The following is a 20,531-nucleotide window of genomic DNA, read 5'->3' on the forward strand; positions in this document are numbered from 1 at the left end:
CCAAGCAGGGCTCGATCCCAGGACCCTGAGATCATGACCTGAGCTGACATCAAGAGTCGGATGCTTAACAGACTGAGCCCCCAGGTGTCCCAGAACCCATTTGATTTTAAAATTTAAACATCAGTATTTGTACTTCTCGGTTGGAAAAGGCTGGATCAGCCAGCAACAGAAAAAAAAAAAATCACTGAGTGGTGGGGGAAGTCCCAACAGGGTAGCTAACCAACTGGTTTTGAGTCCTGGAACATTCCAGATTTGGGGATGCCTGAAACCTGTGCTTTGAAGAGCTTCCAGTTCCCGAGCCTCGATGGGGAGGCCAGGGCTGCTGAGCTGAGCTGGGCCTCATGTGGCCAAGCAGGAAGGGCTGGCAAGTCTGAGAGGCGCCATGGCATGCCCAGCATGGCGGCCATCACCCCACATGTGCATCATGTCTGCGTCTGTGTGCCTAAGGCTTGGCCCCATTGACACACGTCTGACCAGAGCCACCTTGAGTCTTGCTCAGACAGGAAAGGCGTGGGCAGGTTCCAAGGTGCTGTATCTTCCAGCGAGACCCTGCCTGGCCTGCCTCACATCTCAGGTGCAATCCTCGCTGTAGGAAATACTTGGGTTCAGGGACCTCAGCGTCTGGAGGTGAGCAGAAGTCTTCACTCTTTGTAGAATGTGGATGATCATAAGAAAGACCACCAGTTACCTAGTGGTAGGAAGTTGGGAATGGCGTTCCCTGGAGCTCCTCCTGGGGCCTGCTGCATGTCCTGACAGCTCATGAGTGGCTTCACACCCGCTGTGGGTCTGGTTACTTCTGAGAGGAAAATTGCACATGAAAGCTGAGCATTTCCTGAGAAAGTCTGCTTGATGCCAGCACTGTAGTAATAATGGCGATGGTGATGATGGTGATGATGGTAATGATGGTGCTAGTGGTAATGGTGACAGTGGTGGTGGTAGGGATAATGATGGTGATGGTGATGATGATGGTGGGGCTGATGGTGATGATGGTGGGGCTGATGGTGATGATGGTGGGGCTGATGGTGGTGATGGTAGTGATGATGGTGATGATGATGGTAATGATGGTGGTGGTGATGGCAATGGTGATGATGGTAATGATGGTGGTAGTGATGATAGTGATGATGGTAATGATGGTGGTGGTGATGGCAATGGTGATGATGGTAATGATGGTGGTAGTGATGGTGTTGGTGATGGTGGTGATGGTGGTGCTGATAATGGTGATGTTGATGGTGATGGTGGTGATGATGGTAATGATGATGATGGTGATGGTGATGATGATGGTGGTGGTGGTAATGATGGGGCTGATGGTAATGATGGTGATGATGGTGATAGTGATGATGGTAATGATGATGGTGGTAATGGCAATGGTGACGATGGTGGTGGTGGTGACCACTAGTGTGATAATGGTGTCGATGGTGATGGTAATAATGATGGTAAGTACTGCCACTCTGAGCGCTTGTACTGTCCCAGGCATCATGTTTGAGCTTATCTGTGTCACACATGATCTTTACGTCTCCTGTGGCGTGTAACCAGATCTTCTGTCTGTCTGACTGTGCATGCCATGGCTGAGCCCTTATTCCACTAAACTCTGGCTCTGCCACCAGCCAGAAAGCCCCTTTGTGTCCTGGCACACAGTGATGTTTGTCCGTAGTGGGGTGTGGTGCTGGCAGAAAGGTTGGTGATTCTCCAAGGACCCATGTGGCTCTGCTGGATTCAAGGGGCTCATCACAGGACGGTGTAGGGAGCCTGTCCCTGCCTATAAGACAGGAGAGAGTCCATCCAGAGGTGTCCTGTCAGAAAGCTTTCACCTCGTGAAAGGGGGTGAGGGGGGGGTTGGGGTGTTTCGCTCCCTCTGTGCCTCTCTGGCTCCCTCGCTCTGGTCTGATGCCCTGGCTGTGCGCCCCTCTGTGCAGCCTGGCACCTAGGTAGGTTTCTCGGGTCACATCCTTTGAGTGGGGAGACTTTGCCTGATGTTACCCAGGTAGCAAAAGAGACGACTCAGTCCGTGAGTTTATGACCCGCGGACGGCAGGAAGCCAGCTCTGTTTTTCCCATCCCTCAAGGGCTCCTTACTTCACGTTGCCAAATATTTTGTTCGTGTTACATCAGCCCCAGCCCACAATGACAGGATCGTGGCGGGCCTCCCATTGTGTTTGCAGGACCTTGCTGCTGGCATTCTTCACGTTCGTCCACAGACGTGGACATCCACCGCGTTAACCGAGTCAGGGAACTTGTTTATACTGAAGGGAATTCAGAGCAATGAGAAGGAGCAGCTTTTATTTTAAGTAGGCTCCACACCCAGTGCAGAGCCCAAGGTGGGGCTTGAACCCACGACCCTGAGATCAAGACCTGAGCTGAGATCAAGAGTCGGACCGTTCCCTGACTGAGCCACCCAGGTGCCCTGAGAAGTAGCAACTTTGAATCATCGATCCTGGAAAGCCCATCCATTGAAGTTAGGTGTTAAACCCCAAAGGGATCTAGTGTGAGAACAGGAGGCTATGTGGGCGCTCAGAAAGCAGCCTGACGTCATTACCCCGCACCCCTTGTTTTGCACGCGAGAGAGACCCAAAGACGTGCAGCAGCCGAAGGTCAGGTCAGCACCAGGATGGCTGCCTCTGAGCAAGTCTGCAAGGCAGGGGGGCCTCCGCAAGAGCCCGGCAGTTTGGCCTGGCCTGTGCAGGTGTGGGAGGGGCGGCCGCAGCTTCCACACCCAGAGCAGCCCCATCCTGGATATTAGGAGAAATGGAAGTGCCTGTTGCGTTTTGGGGTGCTGAGGACACAGTACATCCGTGGTGATTTTCTAAAGCCCCAAGTTCAGTGACTTGTGCAGCGTGCATTGCAATCAAGCTGAACCCCGTTAGCGGCCAGTCCTGTCTCCCAGCCCCGGCCCCAGGCCGCCCCTAATCTGCCTTCCACCGCTGGGTTTGCCGATGCTGGGCGTTGCACCCAAATGGAATTGTACGCTGTGTGTCTGATTTCTTTCACTGAGCGTCTGCTTTTCCACACTCACCCAGGTTGTAGTGTGTGTTAGACCTTCATTCCCGTTTAAGGCTGAATCGTATTCCGCGGGGCGGTTGGACACAGTACGCACATCATTCCTCCAGGTGCGGATACCGTGTCGCTTCGTGCTTCGGCTGCTGGGAATCGTGCTGCTGTGAGCATCGGTGTGCAAGTATTAGTCTGAATGTTTTCAGTTCTTTTTTTTTTTTTTTAAGATTTTATTTATTTGAGAGAGAGGAGAGAGCGAGGGATAGAGCACAAGCAAGGGGGAGCGGCAGAGGCAGAGGGGGAAGCAGACTTCCCGCTGAGGATGCGGGACTCGATCCCAGGACCCCGGGATCATGACCTGAGCCGAAGGCAGATGTTCACCGACTGAGCCCCCCTGAATGTTTTCAATTCTTGAGCGGAACTGCTGGGCCACATGGCCCTTTTGTGTTTAACTGGTTGAGGGACCACCCCCTCCAGTGTTTGAGAATTTGCTTTGGAGACCCCCTGGCCTCTGGCGTGGGTGGCTTGTTTCCCAAAGCTTTGCCGTCGGTGCGCTAAGAGCAAGTTGGTGATCCCCTAACGGACACATGCACCATGACATACGGACAACTGTCATTTATTTAACCCCTGGGTAGGGCTGGTAAGGTCCTCTGTGTCAGGACAGAGAGGTCATGACATCTCCAGCATGACATCCCGGGCCTGGGAGTCGCTTCATTTCTCCTCCTGGCCCATCAGCCAGCTGGGCCTGTGGAGGCCCCTGCCCACATCGCCGTCCACCGAGGGTCATCCTGAAGGTGGACAGCTCTGGCAACTGTCCTGGGTCAGCGCTACGGGGGGCTCAGTGAGTGAAGCATCTGCCTTCGGCTCAGGTCCTGATCCCAGGGTCCTGGGATCGAGTCCTGCATCCTCAGCGGGAAGTCTGTTTCTCCCTCTGCCTCTGCCCCTTCCCCTGATCGTGCACACTCTCTCTCTCTCTGACAAATAAATAATAAAATTAAAAAAAAAAAAGCTACAGGTGCTAAGAGATGATATGTTTGAGGAGCAGACGAGGGGAACGATCATTCAAAGGAAAAGTCAAGTCAGAGAAGCAAAAGGGACGTGAGGCCGGGTACCAGGCTCTGCTGACGTTGTTTTCAGGGTGTTGGGCAGCGATCTTGCCTTTTGGTCGCTGTGTGGCTTCTTCCATTTTGCTTGAAGTCATATCTGATTTTGAGTAAACCGTGGAAGGAGGATTGCTGACATTTCTCATGTTGGAAAGAGAGCCTTCTAGCTTTGGGGACATTGCCTTTCCCTTTTAAGTGCGCCTTTTTGGAGGAAATGCACCCTACCCAAGCACTTCAGTGTTCCCAGTGAAAAGGACTTGCAGTTTTGCCATCCAAAAGACAGGCTTGCCTTGCATGGCCCCCTGGCCTCATTGTGCCCGTGACAGCCCATTCCCACAGGCTCCCCTGGCACTGGGATGGGGTTGGGGGGGCAGGGACCCAGAAGGAGAGGTCTCTGCAGCTGCAGGCCGCTCCTGCTGTGGTCTTGAGTGCTGGCCAGCGCTAGGAATTTCTAACTAACGTCTCCCAGCTCTTTGCAAATATATCCTGCAGGTGAGAGGGACGGGCGATCCCCAGGGCAGTTGAGGGAGGAATAAAGCTCCTCAAGCCATTCTGGAAACATTTAAACTGGGCAGGTGGGCTTTTCACTGTCACGCTGCCCTTCGACCTCTCCCACACTGTCTTGCGAAGGTGCCCGTGTTTAGTTGAATGAGCTGAACTCGGGAGGCCTCCCACACCCACAGGGCCGTCTTTGGCCATTGTTTGTCTTCACTCCTAGGAATGCAAGGGAGTTTCCAGCACCACCGTGTATGCCTCTATGACACAGCCCTTCATTCTTCTGCGGTTGTATAAAGATAAATAAATAGCTTCAGGGCTTTGCCTTCTTGTGGCTCAGGTGGAAGACAAAGGTCACGTTCTCGGAGGTTTCCATCAACTCCTCAGGGCCGGAGTTCGCCACCTTGGCTGCACACAGCAGCCACCTGGGAACGTGCTTCCTCCTCCAGACGGCCCGCGTGGGTTGACCTGGGCTGCGATCGGCGCATTGGAATTATTTTAAACGCTCCCCCCCACATGTGGAACCCCGATGGGAGTCCGGGCTCGAGACCCACCTTTGTGCTCAGCGTGGTCATGAATTGGGGCCACCGGGAAGTTATTAAAAAATGCTCTGGGCTGCACTCTTGCGGGTTCTGGCTTCACGGGGGAGGGGTGAGGTCTGCGTGCCAGGACTTTTAATGCGATTCTAATGTGCAGCCAAGTTGGAGGACTGCTGTTCTGTATTTGTGGCTCTGCCTGGGCGTGCACCCCGCTCACGTGGAGGGCTGACAGACGCCCTTGCTCGCTGAGGCAGGAGAGCCCCGCCTGCCGGCCCACCCGCCCGCAGGTGAGTCGGGTATGACCCGACTTTCCAACCCTGTTGTGGGATTTGGAAACTGGACGGGAGTCCCAAGCCGGGGATCAGGGTGGTGACGCCTGGTCTGGGCTTTATCTTGACAGAGGAGGGGCTGGGACCCCACCTCGTGAGTCTCGGGCTCTTCGTCTGCAGACAAGATCAGACTAGGTTACCCCGAGGGGTCTGCATCACCCTAGCGTAGTGTAAGATACAAGTGGGTTCTGAGTTACCAGTGATCAGTGTATTCACGAACACGTGTATCCTGTCCTTGAACCCAGTGCCGCCCCCTCCCCGGGAATAAAGTGAATTTGCAAAAATGAGAAATGCTGGTGTTTGGAGATGGCAGCAAGGAGGCCTCCCAGGGACACCTGCCCCGCTTTAAGCCTGGGGAGGGGGGCCCTAAGGCCCAGGGTATGAGGTGTCCTGTGGCAGGAGGAAAGGAGACCAATGTGAAGACGTGTGACGCCCAGCAGAGGGGCTGTTGGGGTCACTGGGCGGGACAGGCTCACGACACTCAGCAGAGGAAGAGCTGCTCCCCGACCAACCCTCTGTGGGGACCGCGGAGAGCATGTGACCAGGGCTTGTGGGTGGATGCTCAGGTCACTGGAGGTTTTTGCAGACTCTGTGGTCCTGGGTTGCTGTGTTTTCTGCATCGATTGCAACGTCCTCTGTGACTGAGGTCCCCGTGTCTTGGCTACAGTCTGGGAAGCAGCAAGGAGCAGGTGGGCAGAGCGGGGCAGGGGGAGTGTCTGAACAGTGGGCCTGGGGCTGGGGCTGTGCAGGGGGTGCGGGGGTGTCCAGGGCTCAGCACCCGGGCTCGTTGCCTGCGGGAGGCCCCCAGAAGGAGCCTAAGGCTTGTTGCCCCTTCTCCCCGTGGTCCTTCTCAGAACACGACCCTCCCGGTGGAGGGCTGAGCGCACCTGCTGCTTTAGCCTGAGTCTCTCCTGCCTTCATCTGGTCTCCCGTTTCCCTCTCTCTCCGGATGCGACTTCTTCATTGAAAAGGGAAAACGTGGGCACGGCTGGATAATTAGCCGATTCTTTAATACAGTTCAGAGAATAGGTGTGAAGTATCTTATTATTCAACTCAGGTGATGTGCAGGCATCTTGCTTTTCTGACTTTAAAAGTGATACATACCGGAGCGCAGACTGCGGTCCTGCGTCGCAGCCACCAAGAATCCTCCGCGCACACTCAACGAGGGGAGGGCAGGCTGCATCCCGGCCTCAGGTGCTCTCCCTTGAGCTTCCTGAGCCTCTGCCGTGTGCGAGGCACCGGGAGGCAGATGCTCCCAGGTCTCTCCTGGGGCCAACACGGGGAGAAGCGGGAAATGAACAAAAGTGGGTTCTGGTAGTGACAGGCTGGGACATCACGCTTGGTGACAGAAGCCAGAGAGCAGAGGACGCTCGGTGAATGGTTCCGTTTGTCGAAAACATCTGGACCTGGCAAGATGGGAGTTCGCCAGGGGCAGGGGGAGGGGAACGGGCAGTGGGAGCTGAAAATGCTCTGGAACTAGAAAAAATTGAGTGTCTTGGGAAATTATAGTCAGGTTTTAGTTAGGGTCTCTGTCCTCTGCTGGTAAAAGCACCTGCAGCCCACGTGTCTCTCCTGTCAGGCTCCTCGGGGGACGAGATGCTGGGTGGAAGATTCCGGAAGCTGAGCCTCGGGCAGTATGATAACGATGCTGGGGGGCAGCCATCCTTCTCCAAATGTGGATGGGGAAAGACTGCCAGTGCAGACCAGGCTGCAGGCCTGGCACCTTTCCTGTCTCCAGCAGACGCCAAGGAGGTAGGCACGGCCCCCTGACAGCTGGACCTGCGCCCTTCCTGATCGTGGTCCCATTGCCACCCCGCCTCCCTCCCGTCTTGCAGACGGGGTTCCTCCTGGAAAGGCAGGGGTGTGGTTGGGAGAGCCCAGGTGCTGGAAGTCACGGCATGGCCACTGTGGGCTCCCCTGGGCCTCTGCACCCGGACCACGCGGTGGGGGTAGGTGGGGAGCGTGCAGGTAGCTCACGGGTTCACTGCAGTGGCCGGGGGGACACGGACGTTCCCAGGGTCTTGGTCTGCAGGAAGAAGGCAGGAAGAAAGTGGGTCAGCGTGACTGTGGGCCCCCATGGTGGGATCCATGGGGCGTCTTCCAGGTTTTGAATTGGAATACGGTAAGATAGGTTGGAACCCCAACGATGAGCCCGTTCCCGACAGTGTGTTCTTCATTGCTGAGGCGGAAAGTTGGAGCCCAGATTAGCTTAGAAAAGAGATATTTGGACAAATCATTCGGGTCTTTTCTCTGTGCCGTGGTCTCACTGCCTGGGAGCACAGCCCAGGCAGGGATGATTTTGTCCTGTTCTCCACCGGGTGCCCGCCTCCCCGGTGCTGCTCTCTGTCTGCCTGGCACCATAGCAGCTGGATGGACCGCAGGGACTCCCTCTTCCTTTGAGCTGTTGAAGCTCTTCCCAGTGGCTGCCAGCGGCTGCACTGTGCACAGGGACCTGGACCCCTGGCCCCTCGCTGTGCGCCAGCCTGGGCCTGTGGCCGCCAGGAGCAGGACTGTGCATGGGGACCCGGCCCCTCTCTGTGTGGCATGGGCCACCTCAGGCCCACTGTCAGGAGGTGGCCTTCACCAGACTCCCTGTGCCAATTCCAGACAGTGGCCGCCGCGTACCCTCCAGACCCCGACGGGATCAGCGGCAGGACCTTCACTCCAACCAAGGGTGGCGCTGACTCCGCCTCTCCCACGCCAGCGTTTCCCGTGTCTCCAGAAACACCGTATGGTAAGCGAGAAGCCAAGCTCACGGTGGACAGTGGCACCCATTCGGAGAGGACGCAGCGACAGAACTTCGCTGTGCTTTCTTTTCCAGTGACGACACCCCCACATTATCCGCCGTTCACCCCGCCCGGGCCGCAAGTGGGCAGCGCTGGCGGTCTGTACAGAGGAGCTCATGGTAAGAATCCCTCCTTTCCTCCATTCGGGCGTCTCACGCAGACATGTGTCTGTGGGCACCACATCTCGGACACCTCGAAAGTGAGGAGGACTCTTGCCCGGGAAGTGTGGCCCACTGGGGGTTAACCACAGCCTGTGTCTTGTGGGCACGCTTCTGTGAATCCCCAGGTCTGCCCAGCGGGCAAGGGGAAGGGTCGTGGATGCTCAGGGTGCAGTGTCCGTGGTTTTCAACTCCTCCTGCCGTTTCTTGTTGCTGGAAGAAGAAGCTGGAATGCCCGCCCCACCCTTTACAGAGGAGCTGGGGCCTGTGGGGTCAGCGAGCTCTCTGCTCTGCGCTTCAGGGCGGCCGGACACCCTGGCCCATGGTCCTGAATCTCCCCAGGGTGGAGACGACCTCTGGGATGGGTCTGTTGCGGCCTTCGCATACTTCCCATCATCAGCATGGTTCTCGAGTGCGCGCAGGCCACAGGAAGGGAAGAGCAACCCAGCAGCAGTGATGGGGCCAGTCTGCACTCCTTCCTGCACACGTCCCCCACTTGCCTTGAGGGTCCAGGACAGCGGACCTCAGGCATGGAGAGGGGGTGGAGCCAAAGCCCTGCATGCATTTTAGAATCTTTCTTCTGTGTGCTTGTAGATTCTCTCTGCTGCTGCTTCTCTGCCCTGGGGAAGGCCCGTGAGGGCTCTGTGAGGGGTCATCAGGCACCCCGCGGAGGTCATAGTGACGACAGCTGGTGCCACGTCCCTTCTTTCCCCAGAGAAAACCAGATCTGTGTGTCACTTACAGGAAGGGCTTTCCTTCTCCCAAAGGTCCCCATTGGCTTTAGGACCATACATGCTTCTCTACACGCAGAGTGGGGAGGCTAAACCGCCCACCTTTCTTGGCAGCGGGGGCCGACACGTAGGCAAGGGGAGGGCGCACAGTGCGTCTCGTGCATCCGTGTGCTGTGGAAGCGTCACACGGGAGACGCCCGTCCCAGCATGTGTCAGCGCAGAGATGCACGCACGACGTCGTGCATCTTCTGCGTTGGAATGGTGTAGGGGGCAGCAAACACATGGCTTCTGCCTCCACTCATCCCTCTCCTCCTCCCTGAGCCGACCACAACTGAGGGCTCATTTCAGCGTATTTAGACCAGCTGTCTGGGAGACATGCTGGTGACAGCTGTGGGACATGAATGATGAGCCCGAGGAAGGAAAATACCGGAGAAAACCTTCAGACTGAGGTGCAGCCCCTGACTTGGCCTCTAAGGTCACTGTGTGGAGGAGCACAGGGGAATATGGAACCTTCCAGAACTTGAGAAAGGCCTGGGAAGCGGAATGAGGTTGGTGTGCTCAGCATGGGTGCCGGCCCACGGCATCGGGGCCGTGGGCAGATGTGGTTGGCGTGTCTGTGTGTGGCGCCCGGGCCTGCACACCCAGCGTGCGTTCGGCGTCAGCGCGGCCAGTGCGCCTTAAGAGGCTTCCCTGTGTAAACACCCATGTGGGAGAAGTAGGGCTCTGATGTCACATAGGAAAGGCGAACACGTTAAAGGCGGAGCTAGTGCATCCTAAGAACACCTGTGAGTCTTCTGGATTTCTAATCTGGCTGTCCCTGATGCCGTTGGTCCATGAAGGGCTCCGAGACGCCCCCAGGGCGCAGACTTCAGAGGTGCTGCAGGCCCGGCAGAACACAAGGGCCCTGCTCGCATGTGGCAGTCCCTCGAGCTGTGTGCACCCTGGGTGGTGACCGCAGGAGCTCACGTGGAGATGACGTTTGCCCCATGGTCTTCACAGCATGATTTCTGTCTCTTGTGGTCACGTTACGGGGGTCGCTGTCCCTGTCGTCCCACTCACAGGTGGGGAAACGGACACAGAGAGGTTCAGCACATGGCCTGAGCCACACAGTGGGCAGGGGACAAAGCCGGGACTGCACACCGGTCAGCCTCACCCCCCAGTCAGGGGCGTTTTTTCCACATTGTCAGGTTAGACAGGGCTCGGTTTGCACTCTTCTCAGCTAAACCAGAAGTGACAGTGACGCAGAAGGTCTTGGCCCAGATTTAAGTCTGCTCATGGAATAACTGTGCTTCTCATAGTTCGGTATGTCAAACAGATGCCAGAACAGCTGAGCAGTGGAGGAAAGAAACATACTGGCCATGGGCCTGGGACCACGGAACCCGGATGGACCACATCCTGGGCTGTGGAACAGACTTTCGCGGAGCAGAGAGAATGGATGCTACGCAGGGAATCCAACCAGAAACCAGTAACAGAAAGGTAACGGGAAAATGTCGAAACATCTGTAAATGAAGCAGCACTCTTGTAAATAATCTGTGGGTCCAAGAGAAAATCACAACAGAAATCACAAGTATACCCAGCTGAATAAAATAAAAGTAAAATATTTTACAAGTGGTGAGATAGATCTGAGAGGAACCTCATGGCAGTAAACATATACATTGGAAAAGGAGAAAATCTGAAACGAAGACTTTGAATGCCTGCTCCCAGAACCTAGAAAAAGAAGAATAACCCAAAGATGGCCAGAAGGAAGAAAATATTAAAAACGTAAGCAGAAATCGCTAAAATTATGAACAAGGAAATAATAGAAAAAAATAAATGAAAAAAGAGCAGGGTCTTGGAGATGATCGAGAGAGTTGGTCAATCTCTCAAAAGACGGACAAAAAATAGGGAAGACACAAATTGCTAATACCAGGAATAAAAGGGGCCCCTCACTGCACACCCTGCAGATAGGAAGAGGACGGCAGCACCACACGCAGCGGTTCGCGATGGGCTTGCATTGCGACAACTCGCCCAGTGTGAAGTAGACACTGAATGTCCTGTAGTTAGTGAGGAAATTGATTCATAAGGTACCATTTTCCCCCCAAAGAAATCTCTAGGCCAGGCAGTTTCACTAGAGAATTCAACCAGACATGTAAAGAATTAACACTAATTCTACACAACTCCTTCCAGAATCTAGAAGGGAAAGGAACGCATCCCGGTTCATTCCATGGAGCCAGTGTTACCCTGGTACCCAAACCAGACAAAGACAACAAAAAGGGAATGATAGGTCATTTTCCCTTACAAGCAGACACAAAATTCCATACCCAAATACAAGGAAATAGAACAATAGTGTATTTAAAAACTTTCACACCTTGACCATGTAAGATTTATTGTAGGGATGCAAAGCTCTTTGACTATTTCAAAATCCATCAGTGTCATCCATCATGTTTAGTGGATAAAGAAAAAAAGTTATATGATTTTTTTTATCAATAGATGCAAAAAAAATTTTTTTGAGAGATTCCACATCTGTTCTAACTAAAAACTCCCAGCAAAACAGCACAGAGTGGACGTTCATCAACCTAATAGAAGGGATCTACTGCAACCCTGCAGCTCACACATAATGCTGGAAGTTCTACAGTATTGTCATGAAAGAGAAGGAGATACCAGACCAGAGTGGAAGGAAAGAAATAAAACTGTCCCTTTTTGCAAATTCATGATTTATCCATGTGGAGAATTCCAAGGAATCTACAAAAAAAACAAAACAAAACAAAACAAAAAAAACCTTCCAGAACAAATAAGGGACGTCACCTGGTTGTAGGACACAAGAGAGACACACAAAAATCAATTATATTTGTATAGACGAGCCGTGAACGTGTACAGACCTAAATTAAATATACAGTGCCATTTATAATAAATCAGAAAAGCAAAATAATAAGGTGTAAACCTAAGAAAACATGCAAGACTCATCTATTGAAAACTCCACAGTGTCCATGGTAGAAATCAAAGATCTAAATAAATGGAGTGGCGTACCATGTTCATGGATTGGAAGACCCTGGTGCAGATGTCAGTTCTTCTCAAACTGATGTACAGTTTTAACACAGTTCCCATCAAAATCCCAGCAAGATTTTTTTTTTTAAAGATTTTATTTATTCATTCGACAGAGATAGAGACAGCCAGCGAGAGAGGGAACACAAGCATGGGAAGTGGGAGAGGAAGAAGCAGGCTCATAGCAGAGGAGCCTGATGTGGGGCTCGATCCCAGAACTCTGGGATCACGCCCTGAGCCGAAGGCAGACGCTTAACCGCTGTGCCACCCAGGCGTCCCTCAGCAAGATTTTTTTATACATAGACAAGGAAACTTTAAAGTTTATAAGGAAATGCAAAGGAAGTAGACTAACTACAATAATTTTGAAAAATAATAAAGTGGGAGGCCTGGATTGACTACTTTCCAGACTTTCTAGGTAACCATAGTAATCAGGACTATGTGATGTGGGGCGAGGGATGGACTTAAGACCAGTGAAACAGAATCGGAAACCCAAAAATACACCTACACAATATGGCCCAACTGATTTTTTTTTTTTTTTGAAAATGTGCAAAGCAAGTCAATGAAGGAGAAACCGTCCTTTCAACAAATGGCGCTCACCGTCCAAAGGAAAATGAACATCAACCAAAGTCTTGTATCTTATACTAAAATTAACTTAAAAGAGATCATAGACAAATATAAAACTGTAAAACTTTAGGAAAAACACTGCAGAAAATCTTTGGGATCCAGGCTGCTCGAAAGTGACTAGATTAGTACCCAAAGCGCAATCCATAAAAGGGAATATTGATAAAGTAGGACTTCATCAAAATTGAAAGAATTTTCTCTAGGAAGAACGTGCTAAGAGGTGAAAAGGCAGACTGCAGACGGAGAGAATAGTTTGCACTCTAAATACTCGGCAGTAAAGAAAGAAACAACCCAATCAGAAAGCAGGTAACAGCCAGGAAGAGACCTCTCACTGAACAAGATGGACAGAGGACAGATAAGCACGGGAAAGATGCCCAGCGCCATTACCGCCAGGGAAATGCCAATTAAAACCACAGTGAGAGATCACTATGGACCCAGCAGAACGGGTAAAATAAAAAAATAGTGGTGTCACCAAGTTCTGGTGAGGATGTGGAGAAACTGGAACTCTCCTGTCCTGCTGGTGGGGGTGGGACATGGTGCAGCCTTTCCATGGGAGACCATCTGGCACTTGCTTAAAAAACCTACATATACAGCTGCCTGTGATTCAGCAAAGAGCCCCAAGTTTTTATCCTGGAGAAATAGACCAACACTTGCACCAAAGCCTGTACCCTGGTGTTATGGGGCATCTCTGTATAATTCCTGACCCCTGCGTGTGAATCAGGAATGATCTCTGACTCACAAATTCAGTGTCAGTCCCGCTGGGGGAGACAGTGGGGGTGTGGTTGAAACAGTACTGGCTGCCAGCTGACAAGCTGGGTGGAGTGTCTGGAGCTTTATTGTAACGTGCTGCCTACTTCTGTCCGAGTGTGGAATTTTATATATTGAGGAGTTAAAGTATACATCTGGGAGCCCTCGGTGGTGAGTAAATGTGGGTGCAGTCCACACGTGTGCCCAGGGCACTCCCACTCACCAGTCCTGTCCTCTTGAAGGGGCAGCGCAGAAGCAGGGACAGTGGGGAGAGCGAACTCCTCCTGGTGGTGTGCTGGTGAGGAGGTCTGGAGTTTGAAGGATTGCAGGGTTCAGTATGCCCTAACTAGGCTATGGGAGAAATCAAAGGTTTCTGACTTTCTTGCTGTGGTCTCAGTCCCATCAGCTCACTGTTAGTGCAACACTTAACTGCATAGAATCTCTCCCGGTGTCTTAAGGCATCAAAGATAATGGGGTGTCGGCTGAGTCCCAATCAACCCAGCGCCTCCAGGTTACTTTCGGGACAACCCACAGGACAGGTGTCAGACAAAGGGAGACAGGCACCAGCTGCAGGTGGGAAAGACAGATTTCCTCTGGTCCTGTGGCAGCAGCAGAGACCCCAGAGCAGAGGGACAGGTCCGTGGATGGAAAGTTCCCGAAACGGATGCCAGGGGGAGGGGGATTCTTGCTAAACTGGCCCAACAGGATTCTTGCTGCAGAAGGGCAGAGGCTGGGCGGGCTGGGTACAGATGACTTTGCAGAATCCTGGCTAAGACCAGGCCCTCCAGGGAGAGCCAGCCAAGGCCAAGGTCGAGGCCTCCTGGAGAAGAGGCTCCCAGGACCCTGACTCTGGTTTAGTCACAGAGGGAATCTGTCGCAGGTCAGGCCCACCTTGCCCTGTGGCTGGGTGCGGCCCGTGCCCTCTGCTCCCTGGCTCATGTGTCCTTTGTTCTGGTTTCCTCCAGGTCACCTGCCCCCCTAGGTTCAGTGCCAGGTGTCCCTGGAGCCTGCCTGGCCCGCCCCCTGCCATGAGCCCCTCACATCTGCCCCTTACAGAAAGGCCTCTCTGCCCTGAACAGTAGAATAATCAGAAAGCATGCCCGAGCGTGCCCCAGGTGTAGAGGCCAATACTGGAATGAGAAGCCAAGGTCCGGGGTGGGGGTGGGGGTCAGAGCCCAGGACTGCGCCTCGCCTGACCTGCTCCTGCGTGGGGGGGGGGGGGGGGGCAGTAAGCTTCTCTTTCACTGCGGGTTCCAGGACAGTGAGGGACCTTTAAACACTTACCCACATAATCAGCATTTGAACATGAATTTAAATACTGTTGAATTCTCCCGGAGGTGGTGGTAAGGGAAGGACTGGGGACTGGATGGGGAGGGCAGGTTGGGCCAGGAGCTGAACCCAGGAGGGCGTGCTGCGAGGCTTCCTGACTCAGTGAGCCCCGTGAGGACGGAGACCCGCAGGTGTGACCCACCTGTGACCCGTCTGCATTCCGCCCCGGGAAGCACGGGCATGCGGGAACACCATCCTTAGACTTCTTGGCAATTCCAGATGTGAGACCATGATACTGTGATTTCTAGTAAGAAAGACAGATTTGGTCTCTCTGCCCCTTCCCAGCTCAGAGCTTCCCAAATCCTTTGAATTCCCTAAGTAGAGGAGCAGGAAGAGGTCTCTTGTGATGCTAACGTGGTGATGGAGGGAGGGGCATCTGAGGGGGGGTTGGTTGCCAGGGGAACCGACCACGTGGTTACAGGGTGGGAACTCTCAGCCCCACCCCCTGGCCTTGGGAGGGGAGGAGCTGCAGGTTGAATCAATCACCAATGGCCAATGATTTCATCAATCACGTCCTTGTAATGAAACCTCCATAAATTCCCAAAGGGACAGGGTTAGAGAGCTTCTGGGTTGGTGAGCACACGGAGATGTGGGGACTGTGAGCCCTGAGGGGGCATGGGAGCCCCTCATGGGAGCCCCGCGCCCCCTCCCCAGACCCCGTCCTGGGCGGCTCTTCCTTCTGTCTTTTATAACAAACCAGTGATCTAGGGAGTTAACCCTCTCCTTGAGTTCTGTGAGCCACTCCAGGAACTTCATCCAACCCAGGGAAGGGTCATGGGAACCTCTGGTCTGTGGCTGTTAGCTCAGAACCCAGGTGACAGCCTGGACTTGGGGCTGGTGTGGGGGAGGGTGGTGCTGGGGGACCGACTCTCGACCTGTGGGTCTGACTGTGTCTCTGGGCAGATGGTTTCGGGGTCGAGGGGGATTGTAGGGGCCCAGCCGGCTTGGGAGGGCTGTGTGGTGGGGTGGGGTAAGCCACACACACCGGAACCGGGTGCAGAACCTTTTAAAACCTCAGTAGGAAATGTGCTTCTTCAAGAAAGTTTTAAAGAGTTTCAGTGAAGGGGTGGTTTAATCGCACGCCTTCTTTAGGAAAGAGAGAGAGAAAGATGAAGGTCAGAATATCAGTCTGTCTTTTCTGACCTCAGACTGAGCCTTGATGTTCACCACGTAAGTGGGAAAGAATGAGGGGATGTTTCATCACAGAACTTGTCTCTGATGTACACCAGCTTTGGATTCGATCCGGGAGAGATTCATTTAATTGAGGTGAAATTCACAGAACGTGAAACCCGCAGGGAGCATGAACAGCTCAGTGGTGGTTAGGGCAGCGGTCCCCAGAGGGCCCCACCTCTGTCTGGTTTCACCCCACTGCCCTCAGCGATGGCTTTGCAGGTGGCATTTAGAGACCATGGGGGGGACTTTTGGCGTCAGTGAAAATGATTGACAGGCGATGTTAGTTTCTTGAAAGAGGACGCCTTTACACTTGATACAATTTCCATTTTGTCTTCGTTGTTCTGAGAAGCAGGGCTGGTCCTTCTGGGGCCCTGGCTGTCACGCGAGCAATGTCCCCTCTCCGGTTGAGGGGGCAGCCGTGTGGACCAGGAGGGATTCTGATCCCTGGGCAGGACGGAGCTCATGGGGCTTTGCTAGCCTCGGGGTACAGGGGTGTGCTTGCCATGGTTTCAGATGGGTGATGTTTGCCAGAGGGCATATCCAGGACCTTCTTGTTGAGAGAGGGAGGCGGAGAGAGTACTTGAGCCAATGCTTTATTTTTGTTAAAAAAAAAAAAAAGTTGTCATTCTTCAAAGCTTGACAAATTGTAAAACACTTCTACCAAGCATCCCCTTTCCTTCCTGTGCCCGACTCTGCTTTTCTTTTGAAATTTTATGAACTTCTGATGAGAATGTTTATAACAGGAATGAAGGCATGTGCTGAATGTGAGCACGCGTGACGTTTGCAGACGCCCCGAATGACTTGGCGTCTTGCCCATCCTGCAGGCAAGCACGTTTGCATAGTCCTGGTAATGTGTTCACCTCGAGGAGTGTGCATGGGACCCGGACAGGAGTACCCATGTCTGTGCACGCCCGTGACACCCGGTGCATGCTGGAGAAGGCCTCCTGGTGACGGTGGACCCCAAGTAACTGGTGTGGATTAGCCACGAGTGCACCGGCCCCTGAGCCCCGGGGCCCCCGATTAGGAAAACGAAGAAAGAAAAGTTGAGTGTTTCGAAACTCTATTTAAAAATAAACATCTCCAGCGGGCTGCTGGAGTCCGTGTGCAGCCCGGCCTGGGAATGAGAGCGTTCATTCACTTGGGTGGAATGCAGCTCTGAAAACACGCCGTGTTGGCCTTTCTCGCGGACACCTCATCCGCAGCAGGCCGGCCTGGAAGTGTCCCCACGTGAGCGGACCGTTTCCCGGCTGCGATGAATGCCGTCCTTTGTGTGCTTGCTTTTGGTTTAGAGGGATCTTTGTTTTTCCCAATTTATTTGAATCTGCTCATTTCCTCCCCCTCTGGCGGACTGTTCTTGAATCTCAGAGTAGAGGTTCTTCTGTGTTTCCCCTGGTGGGGGCGGGGGTTGCGCATCCCCCGATTCTGAGTCCTGCCAGCCAGAGTGCGGGACCAGCCCCAACCCATGGGGGACAGACTTGGGGTCCCAAGCCGCCTCCCTGGTGCTCTGTGGTCTGATTGTGGGACCTCTCAGGACAACTTTTATTTTCTTTTAAGTTTTATTTATTTATTTGAGAGAGAGAGAGAGAGCACGAGCAGGGGACATGCCATCTGCCTCTCGCCCCTCGTTCCTGGCTGTGCCCCCCACCACCCCGAGCCTTTGGGGGTGTTCACCTGAGCCCCCAGGTTAGGGTGCGTCCCTGACCCAGAGAGTCCCTGACCAAATCTCCCTGATTAAATGAGGAAACACCATCTTGGGTTTAAATGCCATTGTGTTTTAACACGTGTTCACACGCATGTGCAGTGCATGCCTAAATGCATAGTGTGCGTGCATATTCCTGGTTAGGCCTCGATGGAGGGGTCCTTTTCTCTTTGAGCATTGATTACGAGTCGTGCACTTATGTGCGCGTACGTAGAGAAAGAGCCAGTTTATAGAAAACCCAGGAGCCAGGGAGATAAGAATTCAATAGTTTGGAGAATGTTTCGATGCTCCAACAAGGCCCAGCGTGTGCTGGTGGGGGGCTTGGGGGTGGATTCTGCGTGCCCTCAGGTGCAGGCAGTCCGACCGGGCACTGGAGGACCCTGACGCCGGGCTGCCGTGAAGTCAGAGTATAACAGCTTTGTCTTTGCTCTTCATCCCTTCTCTGCAAAAGCAGATCGTCAGGCTGGATGGGAAGCCGCCCGGATCATGCCTCCCCGGGTGCTGGCGGGCGGGGGATCCCCGAGAAAGCAGGACCCCTGAGGATCCATGTCCCGTGTGTGTCCCGCAGGGCCTTCCCAAGACCCCTTAGTTCCGTGTTTCTAGGGCAGAGCCCTTGCTGGAGACCTGCGTGCAGGTCACCAGACTCTCGTCTCTGTGGTCCCGGAGTCCCCTTCGCATTCACGGGAGAAGCTCGCAGTCTGCACAAGTGGCCCCCCCTCATCCCCGCAGCTTTCCTGTGACTCTCCCGAACTTCCGTCCCTGCGTCACGCACTAAGTCCTCACACCCATTCCGCAGATCCCCCAGCCGTCAGCGTTGGATTCGGCTTCACCGGTTGAACCGCAGGCCCCGCCAGGACCTGCTGGGCTGGTGCGGGCTGGCTGAGCGAGCGTGCAGAGGGAGGGCAGCCGGCCACGTCCACGTTTGATCTGTGACCCCACTGACCTTGGGGTGACCCTGTGGGGGCCCAGCGAGGGTGAGCTCAGGGGTGGCCTCCCGCTGACCCAGGTCCTCTTGCAAGGCGGGGACAGCAGTTTCAGGGGACAGCTTCCTGACTTCTTTGGAGTGCAGCCACGAGATCTGCACTGTTGCCGCCACCGCCGAGCACAGAGGGGAGGCAGGCTGGGCAGACCCATCTCCAGAAGGTTCTTCGGTGTCTGTAGACTCCTACCCGGGGAGTCCCGGTCATGGAATACTTGCACGAAGTTGCACAACAGCAGTGTTTCAGAGAATGTGTCCTGCTTCCCCTCGACCCTCCCGATGGGTGGCCCACGGCCGTCAGCCCGTGGCGTCTGCCGGGCACCACGGGAAGGGCCCACCCTGAGGAGCGCCTTCCTGGGCCTGGCTGCACGACGCTCATCTTCCTTTCTGTTCAGGGAGAGTCAGGCCACGGGAAGGGCCCCGTCCATCCGCCGGCTGAAGCTGTGCTGGGCCGTGGTCAGGCGTTTCCGACAGATGCCTTGCTGTCCCCGCCACAGGCACGTAAACAAACTGGAGGAAGTGCCCTGCCCAGACCTGGGGCAGCTGTCCCCGGGCTCTTCCTGGCCAGGAGCTCAGAGAAGTGGGTCCGTGTTGTGAGGGGCTCGTACCTGTCGGCTTCCACCACGGTGATGAGCGGGCCGGAGGGGCACGCTGGGGCTGGGCGGGGGGGCGGCTCAGGAAGGCGGGCTGGCAGCTGACCTGTGCGCACACGCGTGGTCCCTCTGGGTGGAGGCCCTGGATAGAGGCCCGCTCTGGATGGAGGCCCCGCTGGGCTGAGAGCAAGAAATGGGCGTCCTGGGAGGGATGTGGCACTTCCTCCTCCAAGGGGGGCTCTAGGGGAAGCAGCCGGATGGGTGCTGGGATTTGAGGGATGAGCGGGTCTGTGCCCGACCCGTGAGGCAGGAGAGGCCAGGTGAGTGCCGACTCCGCGTGCTGTGCTTGATGGGCCTACACCGAGAAACGCACGTCTGCCTCTGGGAGCTTTGGTCCCGAAGGCCACGTGCCTCCTCTGTGCTCTACGGACTCGTTCGGTTTCAGGCCACGAGGGATAGAGCACATACCTCCATCTGACTGTTGGGGATGGTGTTCCGAGTCATGGAAAAATGCAGGGTCATTTGAAATGGGCTTTGAAGAGTGTATAGGAGTTCTTCACCAATTTGTTTTGGGGGGCTGGCCTTTTGGATGGAGAGAACATGAAGAGAGAAAAGGGAAGAGAGGAACGTAATGTTTAGGCCTGCCAGCAGCCTGTTGGTGGAATAGAGTGCCAGCGAGGGGCCCCAGCTAAGAGCTAGAGACTCCGTAAGGCTGTCAAGGCTGTCCAGTGGGGGTGTCCGAGTCAGCTGCATTCAGGAAGACCCCTGGTGGGGGCCCGGTGGGCGCTATGCCCCCATCCAGGGTACCCTGCTAGGTGGGGCAGTGATGACCAGAGACTCGAGTGGGTGGTGGAGGCCTCTTCATTGTGAGCGGTAGATCCCAGGGGCTCTGGTCCACTTTGGGGGAGGTGGTGGTGGAGGAGTAGGTCCTGGGGCAGCAGGCCCCGCTGTGCCGGTTTTGGGGGGGGTCCTTCCATATTCACTGCTCGTCCCCTGGGTGACATTGGCCTCGGGACTGGACCAGAGCTGGGGAGGGTTTCAGCTAGGAGTTTGCAAGAGGTTAAAGCAGGGAGAAGGGAAAAGGACTGGAGAGGAAGCGGACCGCGCAGTGAGCAGGCGGGGCCGCCGCGTCTGGAGGCACCGACTGGGCAGGCGGCCCGGCCCGCGCGCTACAGTCCCGGATTCTTTCCCTGCCGCGCTCTCCCGCCGCCCTCTGAATGGGCCTCCGCGGAGGTGGCCGC

At 54.7% G+C, this 20,531-nt stretch overlaps 1 protein-coding gene across 17 annotated transcripts in view; it reads left to right on the top strand.

Moving 5' to 3' along the window:
• The window catches only part of TNS3 (tensin 3), a 214,607-nt gene that overhangs the window by 151,929 nt on the left and 42,147 nt on the right, over positions 1-20,531 (top strand). For 15 of the 17 annotated variants that reach the window (XM_026501953.4, XM_026501970.4, XM_057304562.1 and 12 more), the window contains 3 exons: positions 7,033-7,205; positions 8,061-8,187; positions 8,275-8,358. The exons of the other annotated variants lie outside the window; for them this stretch is intronic. In XM_026501953.4, coding sequence (XP_026357738.2) covers positions 7,033-7,205; positions 8,061-8,187; positions 8,275-8,358 — 384 coding nt within the window. The remainder of the gene's footprint in view (positions 1-7,032; positions 7,206-8,060; positions 8,188-8,274; positions 8,359-20,531) is intronic. 17 annotated transcript variants of the gene reach the window in all.

This window comes from Ursus arctos, unplaced genomic scaffold (genome assembly GCF_023065955.2).
Source record: "Ursus arctos isolate Adak ecotype North America unplaced genomic scaffold, UrsArc2.0 scaffold_3, whole genome shotgun sequence".
NCBI classification, from domain to species: Eukaryota; Metazoa; Chordata; class Mammalia; order Carnivora; family Ursidae; genus Ursus; species Ursus arctos.